General features: G+C 36.2%; 2 protein-coding genes across 2 annotated transcripts; one reads left to right on the forward strand and one right to left on the reverse strand.

Annotated features, from left to right (window-relative positions):
- Nucleotides 1-2835: 2835 nt before the first annotated feature.
- LOC103970430 (protein MIZU-KUSSEI 1) lies at nt 2836-4206 on the reverse strand. Its single transcript, XM_009384206.3, has one exon. The coding sequence runs from the start codon at nt 4038-4040 to the stop codon at nt 3063-3065; it is 978 nt and encodes a 325-aa protein (XP_009382481.2). The 5' UTR covers nt 4041-4206; the 3' UTR covers nt 2836-3062.
- A 268-nt stretch (nt 4207-4474) lies between these two features.
- LOC103970431 (protein AGENET DOMAIN (AGD)-CONTAINING P1) lies at nt 4475-9051 on the forward strand. The gene is made up of 3 exons (XM_009384207.3): nt 4475-5104; nt 5341-5757; nt 8460-9051. Exons 1-3 carry the CDS (start codon nt 4664-4666, stop codon nt 8889-8891), a joined length of 1290 nt encoding a protein of 429 aa, XP_009382482.2. The 5' UTR covers nt 4475-4663; the 3' UTR covers nt 8892-9051.
- The last annotated feature ends 2672 nt before the right edge of the window (nt 9052-11723 follow it).

Consider the following 11723-nt stretch of genomic DNA (forward strand, 5'->3'; position numbering starts at 1 on the left):
CTCACTAAAGATACATGGCTCTACCCTCTCAAACACAAATATGATATCATATAATCCTTACTTATTTTAGAAAGATGATTGAGAATTTCTTTTAGTCAACCATTAAAATAATTTATTTTGATAGAGGAGGTGAATACTAAACTCTAACAACTTACTTTATTTCACGTGTTATATAATACCTTAACTCACTACCGCACACACATAGTTCAACTAGTTGGTTTTGTTGAATGAAAGCATCAACAAATAATTGAAACTAGTATTACCCTCCTATACTAAGTCTTTATATAACTGATCTTTTGATCAATAGTCATTTGAACTACAATCTATCTTATTAATTATATACTCACCTAATTCTATAATACAAGTCACTATTTGAAAGAATATTTTATAAAATCTTGAACATTCAAAAACTCAAAAGTTATTTATGTTATCCCTAGCTCGTATGCTTCATATAAGTTAATATCAAGATTAAGGTTGTGCATCTTCATTGGGTATTGAATACCATGCTTTTCAATACTTTAATCTTCAAACTCATAAGGTCTTTGTATCATGTCATATTTATTGAGACTAGTTTTTCCTTTCATAATCTTGCTCGTTCAACAATACAAACTATTATAATAATCATCTATCATTGGGTTCATATGAGTACACTTCAAACCCTCTCAAGTGCACCTCTAACAATATCAATCGATAATTCTTTGCTAGACCAGTACTCAATTATTACATCAATTTAGCAACACCTCACCCCTTCTATGACTTCTCCATCCATCTCTCCACTAACTTGAAGTGTATCAACCTGATCAGATATGTATTACTAACTCATCACTAATTCTTATATTATCAATACAACTTAATAATAGCATCGTGCCTAAATATCATATGATAATATGTTCCAAAAATAACATATTCAAACAACACTAAATCTTTAATCTTCACGTTACCATAAACTTTTCACTTGACTCTTCTGTACTCACAAGCATCCCTCAAAGTCAAAAAATCTTTACATTGACATAAAATCATATGTGAGGAATACAATACCCTACTTCACAATATCACATAGATCCTTGTACCATTTCATCATATAAAATATCATTGGGTATAAGTAGATCTTCTAAACTAAACAGAATCCTGATTGATCCATTGTTAGATACAAAGTATGTTTAGGATCCATTACTAGATACGAACCATGTTTAGTAGCTAAAAGGTTTCACAAATAATCAAGTGTTAATTTATAAAGATATTTAATCTAGTTGTTAAACCGACGATAATTCAACTTATCCTAAGGAAGTCTATCACTCAAAACTAACATGTATGTTAACTAGATATTATCAATACTTTCTTATAAGAGATCTTAATTGAATATTTATTTACGTAGCAACCTCTTAACTTTATCGATACTCAATATTCAAACCATATATTATAAACTATGAAAAACTATTTATAAACTTCACTGAGAGAGCCTAATATACTGAACTTGATTCATTTTTACTATAAGTGAGCTTTGTTAATTCTAAGTCTCATAGCTCTTTATTCCAACGATAATAAAAGAACTATACTATATGTCTACTAGTTTATATGGATGATAATATCATCACATACAATAATTCTATGGAGACCAAATAATTCCTTAAACAATTGACAAATCGATTCTAGATAAAAAAAAATTAAACCTTATCTAGGTTTTGAGAGTGTAAATAATGATAATAAAAGAACGTACAAAATACCAAAGAAGTTATCATCCGACTCTTCTAAATTATATGATGATAGTCTATTATGGATTTGATATAATATTTATAAGTATTTGATTTCTTATAATATTTATTCTCTATATGTTCAAATATTTTATTTATAATCAATAAATTATCATAATTTATACATCAACTTTCCATGCATATTGGTTAGTACTAAAACATTTTCTACGATATCTTAGAGGAACATTCAAACATAGACTTCTTCATAAATACTTGTCCTTTCATCTTCGTACCTTTGTGGATGTGAATTATGTAAACAATACTAATACTAATAATAGAACATCTACATTAGCCCATCTTATTTTTCTTGGAGCAATCATAATTAATCGAAGTTTCAAGAAATAAAACGCAAGATCTACCACTAAAAGTAAATTTCGAGCCATCACTATCATCACTATAGAACTCAATTAGGTCATCAAACTATTACAGATATCACCTCCCAATCCACTCCAATAATATATTGTAATAATATAGGTATTACCTATCTATACTCCCACCCGATGTCCTGGCATGAACCATATTACCAAAGACTTTTGCTTTATTAGATATCAAGTTATAAAATATCAATTATGAGTTTCTTATATTCGTAATTCTAACTAGTAGATTCTCTCACAAAGACACTAGCTCTCAGGGTATTTCGATTAAATCATTCTAAAATTAACATCTTCGATGAAAGCTAATGATCATATTAAAAATAAATACCGAATGACAATTTCACATTCCTTCTATATATGATGGAATTTTTTTTTTCTTAAAAACTTATATAAATAAATATTACTTTAAAAAATAAATTGATCGAACTAAATTTTTTACTTAACAGAACGAAATCAAGAATATCCCTACAATTTATGCACGAGTATTCAAAGGCAACGCCTACAAGATTTACATGATTTGACTTGAGCTGGGATTGTATCTTTGTGTCGGATTTGAGTTAACTGGGAGCTCTAATAGGGATGAATGCTTAGATAGTCCAAGTCAATAAAAATAAGAAGAAAGCTAATCTAATACTAACTAAATTTTCCTGCCATTTGTAGGTTGAAGAGGTAGCTTTGATCCCATTGCCACAAGTCACAAAGTATATATCTATCATATTAATTTGAGCTGTCCCACCTTGATATTTATTTATAATGAGAATCACACAACTTGACATTATAAAACAGTGTCGACATAACGTGTTCTTATTTAAAATCTTGTATTACTTGATGTACTTTTGCATAGTTTTGCCATATATATTTATATTTGACCAAGTACGTGGATTTCTCGTTTGACTGGGTTTGATGAGCAGACACCAACGACTAATGAGACTGTTCTCTACATCCTGAGGAGGAAGACGCAGAGCTCAGGGCCGCCACTGATGTCGCTCCCCTTGTGCCTCAGTGAGTCTGGATTGATCAAGTAGAACGCTTCGGAATCTTTGCTTCCGACGACTCGCTCGAACTTGGCTCTCATGTACATAACCTCAGACCCGGCTGCTGCTCCACCTGATCCATCACACAGCTTGGCTGGTAGAAGAGGAGGAGACGGAGGCGGAGGGAGTACCCCGGCGCCCACCGACACAGGTTGGACCATGCTCAGCACGTGGAGGTCTATCTTGGTGCAGCGGCGCGAGACGGCGTAGCCGCACCGGTGGCCGTTGCAGTACATCGTCCACAAGGGCTCATCCCACAGTGGACTGTGCTTCTTGATGCTCTTGCTGGTGGCGGCAGCGGGAGAAGGTGAGGCGACGCGGTCGCACTCGAGGAGGATCCTCACCATCCCGGAAGCCATCTCCTTCACGAGGTCGCACGTCAGCATGGCCAGCTCAACCAGCAGGACCGGCTCCGACTGCGACTCGCTTTGCACCGCGAAGCTGACGCGGCCCTTCTTGTGGCCGAAGAACGTGCCGGCTACCACTCTCCCGCGGCCCGAAGACAGCGTCGCTCGAGGTCGCACGACGGGCAACGCCGGCCACTGGCACGTGGGGGAGATCAAGGAGTGGATTCTGGGGAAGAGGGATCGGACCATCCCGATGACGACCTTCACGAGACTGAAGGACCTGGTCGGCCTCGCCCCAAGGAGCGGGAGGTAGTGGTGCGGCGACAGCGAGCCTTCATGGTCGTCAGAGGCAGAGCTGGAAGAGGCGCTCATGGTGGCGGCAGCAACCTCCGCAGTGCTCCTCAGCTTTGGCCTCCGAGGTGGTGGGGGCAACATCTGTTCCAGATAGGGCGATATGGCAATTAGAGTGGCCCTGGTGCTGCTGCATGAATCACCCAAGTGGAGTGCAATGGAAGGAGGGCCAGGAGTGGGCATGCGCTACGGAAAGAGACGACACAGACATGATGGCCTTTTGAAGATTTGCAGCAACAACGAGAGGAAGGGTATATAAGCTTTTGGACATGATGGCACCAACAACAAAGAAGAAAACCTTCACAAGTCAACTTAATCCATAGCTTCTCATTACGTGTTCTATCATGTGTTGGCCTAAAATTATTGGAGATGATACACTGTGATGATGCTGTTAACAGTGACAGGGCTCGTTTGATTAACGAGGCTTCATGAAACAGGCAATCGGAGTGACGCAGGAGATGACACTGAGTTCTGCTCCTCGCTTCTCTTCTTTGCCTTCTCTGTTCTTTTACAGGTAAAACGGGCAATAAAATTAATACCATCTATTATTGTGAGACTTAAAAAATGATATTATATTTATTGATAGGGGTTTATAGATGATTAAGCGAGAATAATTTGAGCAAAATTCCGATCGCTTCTGCCCCCATTTAATGTCACGGGAAGTGAAAGCGTGAACTCACCTCCGGTGATCAGATACCAGCATCCCTTTCTTCTTCCCGACGCAACCCTCGGTCATTCGCACCTCCATTTCCCGCCAAAATCTGAAACCCTAGCCCGGGTTGGGGGAAATTCTGGCGGTGGCAGCGATGGCGCCGCCGGAGGGGTTCAGGACGGGGGACGAGGTGGAGGTCAGCTCCGACGAGGACGGTTTCCGCGGCGCCTACTTCGAGGGTCGGGTGGTCCGCTCCATGCCCAAGCTCGGACGCTACACCGTCGACTACGACGCGATCGTGGACGACGCCGACGAATCCCGCCGCCTCCGGGAGATCGTCGACGCCCGGCACGTCCGCCCCCGCCCGCCGCGCCGTTTGCCCGGCGTCGGACGGTGGGTCGCGCTCCACCAGCTCGTCGACGCCTTCCACAACGACGCGTGGTGGGTCGGGGTGGTGTCGGCGGTTCCCACGGGGCGTCAGAGGAGGTACCGCATCTGCTTCCCGCCCAGCCGGGAGGAGATGGAGTTCGGGGCCGATAAGCTTAGGGCTCATCTCGAGTGGGTCGACGGGGAATGGGTTCTTCCCAAATCGCTGGTACTTGGATATCTTTTCCCTTACCACCCCCCCTGTTTGTTTCTGCTTCCTTCAGATCGTGCTTGTTCTTAGGTCCATTGAAATGTTCCGATCAAATTTATGGTCTCCTCTCCTTTCCCCTTCTTTAGCTTTACTTTTAGAGCGCAGATAATGATATTCTTGGATTATTGGACTTCCAGAGGTAAGAGATTGTGCTTTTTGAGAAGAGCCAAACTCTTGTGGGTTTTTTATTGCAGGGAGTGCCGAGGACACCGTATGGTATAGGAACTCAAGTAGAAGTTGCACGTCTCAAAGAAAGTGTTCCTGTTGCTTGGTTCTCTGCTGTTGTTGTCAAGACAATTTGGAACAATTGTTTCTTGGTGGAATACATAAACTTAAGAAAAGATGATGGTAAAGAATTGATCAGGGAAATTGTTGATTCACAGCATGTCAGGCCTTGCGTGCTCCATGTTCCCATTGTCAAATTTGATCAGCTAGATGGGGTTGAAGCATTCTATGAAAATGGATGGTGGCCTGGGGTGATAACTAAGATCAATGCCGAGTCATGGTACACAGTGAAGTCCATACATTGGGATAAGGAAAGAGAATTTTGTCACACAATGCTGAGGCTCCGATATGATTTAGTTGATGGGCAATGGACCCAGAAACCTCAGGTAGGACGTTTTTTCTTAAACAACTTTAAATTTGGCTTTTCCTTTTGTGCTCCATTCCGCATTATCGATTTGGGATCATATTAAGTTATTTATGCTTGTGAAACTTTCCAGAGAAATATCTGATGATGCATATTGCTTTTTCTTTTATTTAACCCTTAAATGCAAATTTGCAAGTGAAAACATGTAATCCCTTATTCCCATGTTTTACTAATTAATTAGTGTTGTATGAATTCTAATATCTCTGCAGCTTGTTGTTCTTGATGTTGTTATATTGTTGCTTATTATGACAGTCATACAGTAGTAGGTTGTACATCAAGTCACATTTCTCATTACCAATCTGAGCAGTTAAAAATAGTCATGTCGGCTTTGGATAGCAATTGATTCCTTGAGTGGTCAGGAATCGCTCCTGCTGTTTTATTCTTTTGATATGGACCTTCATATGAAGATGGATTGTTCGGTAGGAGTTTCAGTGACACCTTTTGTGACTAGATAATTCTTTTTTCTATTAAGTTTGGACTTCATAGATATACTTCGGGTGTCTTCACTTAGGATCCAATTTGGTCTTAGGCCATTGCATATAGTTGATCTCACTTTGCGATCAATGTCATTATAAGTCAAGGAACCTTCACCCACGACTTTGTACCATGTATCATATCTCTCTATCAATCAAGCTTCCATGTCTATGGACATCTAGTGATCAAAGATTTGAAGCTAGCTTTTTAGGCATTTCAGATCTTTTGTTTGAAATAATGGAGAACCGCTGTATTATAATTTGATGGTTCTAGACTGCTGATTCATGGCATGAGTTGATAAATAAAGCTAGGTTTAAAATATAGTTCACTTGTTGGAGCTAATTATGTGAAAGAAACAACTTATCTGCTAGGCCTTAATAAACAACTATCAATGTTTTAATTTTTACTTGATATAATCCTTTATGTCGATGGACCACTACTACACCATATGGTCTCATCTTGTTAGCACAAAGCATGTTCTTTTGCTGCATTGGATCACCAAATACCAAGGACGAATGAAAAAGAGACAAGGTGGTGATTTTTTTAGGACTTCGAAAGTTTGGAGGTTCTAAGTTCTTACAAGGGGAATACTCCAGAATCAGAAAAGTTAGCTATTGAACCTCAAAGCAAGGTTTGAAATTTCATACCGTACTGGTGTATTGCTCGATATGGTACGATATGATGTACCGAGCAGTATCCCTATATATATATATTATATAATATAAAAATATAAAAATAATTTAAAAAATATTTTTAAAAGGAGGATGTAGCCTCGGCGACGTCACCTTCTCCTCGTCGCCTTGTCTGTGGCATTTGACAAAGAAGGTGCCGAAGATGTCGAAGGCCGCAGACGTCTCCGGCCTTCAGCGAAGAAGAAGGCCGTAGAGTCACAGACGAGGCGATGAAGGAGACCGCCTCTTTCGCCGCTCTAGTCGTTGCCTCCCTTGATCCCCGCGCCTCCAAATGGGTTAATCGTGGTGTCATAAATGGTGGATTTGTATCAAAATGCAGTAAAGGGGTTGCGACAGAAGTGATTTATAAAGTAGAGTAATAACTGAATTTTCATTTATTGGAGAGGTATTTAGTATAGCTCCAAAGCCAAAGGGGGGGCTGCGGTTTTTCTTGTTTCTTCTCTGTCCTAGAACATTGGGTAGTTAGAAACTAAAGGGCAAAACTTGGCACCATGGTGAGATTGCTTCTTTGCAAGTTGGATAATCATAGTTTGAGGTATAGAGACACTCTCTGCATGTAGGGGTAAGGCGGTGTGTATTGATATTCCTTGGCATTGATGGGATTCTTGTGGATTAATTTGCCTCTTTCTTTTTAGGCTTGTTAGAAATCTTGCATGAGCTTTCTCAGAGCTTCTACAAGGATAGACAGAAAGAAACCACAACTTGTGGCCAGGAGATCCATATTCGTCACTGTAAAATTAATGATGGATGTAAGAAAAACATCAAAGCATCATTTTTTTATTGTCTAAGCAGAGCTGCCATGCAGTCCATCTACTACAAACATATGATATTTAAATTGCAAATGGACACGGAGTTGCAGAAGGTCTTTTTTTGTTTGATTTGGTAGGAGTAATCATCACTTAACCATTTCTCTTTGTTTTGGTTACCGAAATCCTGTAATGTACTTGTTTAATTTAGTGTAAGTTAGTTTCTTTCTGTTGTTGAGCTTTCATTAGTTTCCCATTTTGTCTATATGGCTCATTATGTTTTGAACTGGTTGTGCAAGTATTTAGTATTTGACTTTTAGTTGAGCTGTGAGCAGTGCTGGAGCTTCATAAAGAAACCCTAAAGTATTTAGAAAATAAAGATAATTATGATAAACTCCTCTTACCATCCATATTATGTCTAGTTTAACAAAATTCACATATCATGCAGTGTCTGTCATCTACAAAGTCTGATGTAATATAATTGTTGGATTCTATTACGATGACATGTCTCGTGGTGGGTTTACTAAGCAGAATACTAACATGATTTTATATTAATGGACATAAATAATCAGTACCAGCATTTCTGATGTTATTCACATTTTGCCAATATGAGTTAAAGGATCATATGCTAAATTTATCTGTACAATTTTCATACAAAATTCAAGCATGCATTTTTCTGGTTCATCCAAGTTTTGCGATATTCAAGGCCCTAACATGTATCCTCAGTTGACTTGTTTAACTGAAATTTTCAGAACATGGTGATGATGGACATCGGAAGAGGAAAAATGGTGGAGGTTAGCAGTGACGAGGAAGGATTTTTAGGTGCTTGGTTCACAGCAACCGTACTCGAATCGATGGGAAAGAACAAGTTCCTTGTGCAGTATCATAATCTGAAGACGGACGACGAAACCCAGCTTCTGACCGAAACTGTGGATGCTCTGCACATCAGGCCCACTCCTCCTGAGATTCCTGTAGATGGCGAGTTTAGGAACCTGGAAGAAGTGGATGCATCCCACAACGACGGCTGGTGGGTAGGGGTGATATCTAAGGTTCTTGATGGACGTAGGTACATGGTCTACTTCAGGCCATGGAAGGAAGAGATGGAGTTTGGGCACGATGACCTCCGGCTTCACCAGGACTGGATCAATGGACGATGGGTAAGGGCTTCAACAAAATTGCTTTGACTTGATGGGATGCCTGTTGTTTACAGCAGGATTTTGGAAAGCCAGGCTTAGTGAGAAGTGTATGGTGCTTCAGTTGCATCTTCTGAACCATTTTACATGTATATATGTAACAATCACCCATCTACTTCAATGATGATCTACACCTTATCTTGTGCCGATATATTTTGATTTGTTATTAACACAAATTTTGATTGATTTCTCGTACGACATATGAAATTCTTGAAGTAGTTTTCTTAGTCAAACTGCATGACTAATATATATATATATATATATATATATATATATATATATATTAATTAGTAACTTTTTTAACTTTTCGAATCTTAATAAATATATATATATATATATATATATTAGCTAGCATATTAATAAAAAAAAGTAAGACAAGATAAAATAATCTGTATTTCATTTAAAAGCTTTTTATAGCTTCAAAAATTCTATTTCATGACCCGGGTTTATATAGTTATATATTATATTTAGATTGAATCTCTCCTTTCCAATAAACTCTTTTAAGAATCAATAGTTAATTTGATTTATTCTTCTACATGTGTTTAATATATTTTACCTATGAACATCTTTATAATTTTTTTGATAAGTTTAATTCTAACATTCTTCCTCCTTAAAATTGTTCTATTATCAAGATTTTTTTAAATTATTAAAATATTTTAAATTTTAAAAAAATTATAAGTATATCGATGACTCATTCACTTGTTTTGACATGAAGTAACTCCACTTTTTTGTTTTTGATATGGTCTCTTATAAAATAACATCTTGTATCGATATGTTTTGATTTGTTATTAACACAAATTTTGATTGACTTCTCGTAAGACATGAAATTCTTGAAGTAGTTTTCTTAGTCAAACTGCATGACAAACATAAGAAGATGTTATATATTCTGCTTCACGATAAAGCAATGATATATTATATATTTTTAAGACAATGTGAATTTAGCTTAACCACATAAAATATAAATCTAATTATACTTTTTTTGATCATTGTAGCTTCCGGCATAATCACTGTCATTATATATAATGAGCTCGATGAATAGAATATGTCTTTTAGCAACCTTTAAATATATCGTAAAATTCTTTTAGCAACCTTTAAACGAGATATTATAGGATCTTCCATGTATCTATTATTAAACAAACTCCAAACAATATATCAGGTAGAATGCATATTAAATATCTTAAACATCAAACTAGATTTTTATAATAAGTTGGATTAATTGATTTGCATTCGCCTTGGTCTGATTAACATTCCATGTGTATTTGTAGAGAGATAAATATTGATTTGACATTCAGTTATAAAATTTTTTATTTCATTTGAGTTGTTAGGGAGATAAGTAACATTTTTATCTTTAATGGAGTCATTGGTGTGAATATTTCATAGTATTATTGTTTGTATTCCTTTACAATCAATCAGACTTTATATTTTTCTACTTCGCTTGTGCATTTCTTTTTTATTTGAAGATCTACTCTTTAGAAGTACAGTCAACTAGCATGTATCATTTTTATTAATAGCATAATTTTTCTCATATCCTATAAAAAGGTAAAATAAAAAAAAATTCATCATTGTTAATATCAATCATTCGAGTCACATCATATAACTATTGATTCATTCTTGTCCTCTTATAATTCGATTTTTTGAATCATTTGACCTAACCGATCTAGGTGATGATTTAAGTAAAGACTCTTCGGTCTTGTTTGTATTATATCATCTTCTTCTAAAGTTGTTGCTTTCTTATACAGCTCATTATATTTTTAGTCCCAAATTTGTTGTTCATCAAATGCAACATCTTTTGACATTACAATTTTATTTGTGATAGGATCGTAGAGTTTGTAACCACCGAAATTCTCAACATAACCTAACAAGATACATTTTTGACTTTTATCCTCAAGTTTTGTTCTCTTTTCTTTTAGTATTTTAGCAAATGTAACACTTGTGAAAATTCTCAAATAATTGGCTCTTGATTTATAAGCTTCATGGTGTAACATTATCAATTGATCTTGTCGAAATCTATAAAGCAAATAAATTGCATAAACAACATCTCCCCAAATTTTTTTAAAAATTCTTCATTCCTTTAACAAGCATCGAACCATACTAAGTATAGTTTTAATTTTTCTTTCCGAGACACCATTATTTTATTAAAGTGTGCATGATATCTCCCCAAGCAACACTTCCAAAAATTCTCAAATGATCAATTCTAAGTTTATGTGAGCACTAGATTAAGTCAATGTCACTTTCTTTTTGTTCTTCTTAATTTGAAAGATTTTCTTTCTTGTTTTCCCATAATATATATTTCACATAATTTTGATGTGTGATCAATTCTTGATAATCATATCATCATATTATACTTCTCTAGAAATTTTAAAACCTTAAAATTTAAGTGAACATATTTATGATGCCATAATATAGAATTGTCCTCCATATTAGTTTTAAAATAATTTGATTGATAAAAAATACATAAATGCAAAGGAAACAATATGTTCTTCGTTATTTTTATATTAATGTTTAATTCTTATCCTTTTTAAAATAATTATCCTGTAATGTTACCGAAATAACTTGTATGTATTTTAAAAAAATAATTCTTTGATGTTACACATTTGATTTAAAACTCTTATATTTAGATATAATATCATAGATTGATCTTCTTTCAAATTATCATAAGTCATTAGTAAAACATAATTTTTGTTCTTCTCTTTTTTTAATAAAATTTATCTTATCATATTGATTGTTAATATTATAATAATATTCAAAGGAGTAGTGCCAATATCTTTTGCAAATATAACTTTGTATTTTAGACCTTTTAAAATTTCTATCACGTCCACGGCC

Source organism: Musa acuminata, chromosome BXJ2-11 (genome assembly GCF_036884655.1).
Source record: "Musa acuminata AAA Group cultivar baxijiao chromosome BXJ2-11, Cavendish_Baxijiao_AAA, whole genome shotgun sequence".
Lineage (NCBI taxonomy): Eukaryota > Viridiplantae > Streptophyta > Magnoliopsida > Zingiberales > Musaceae > Musa > Musa acuminata.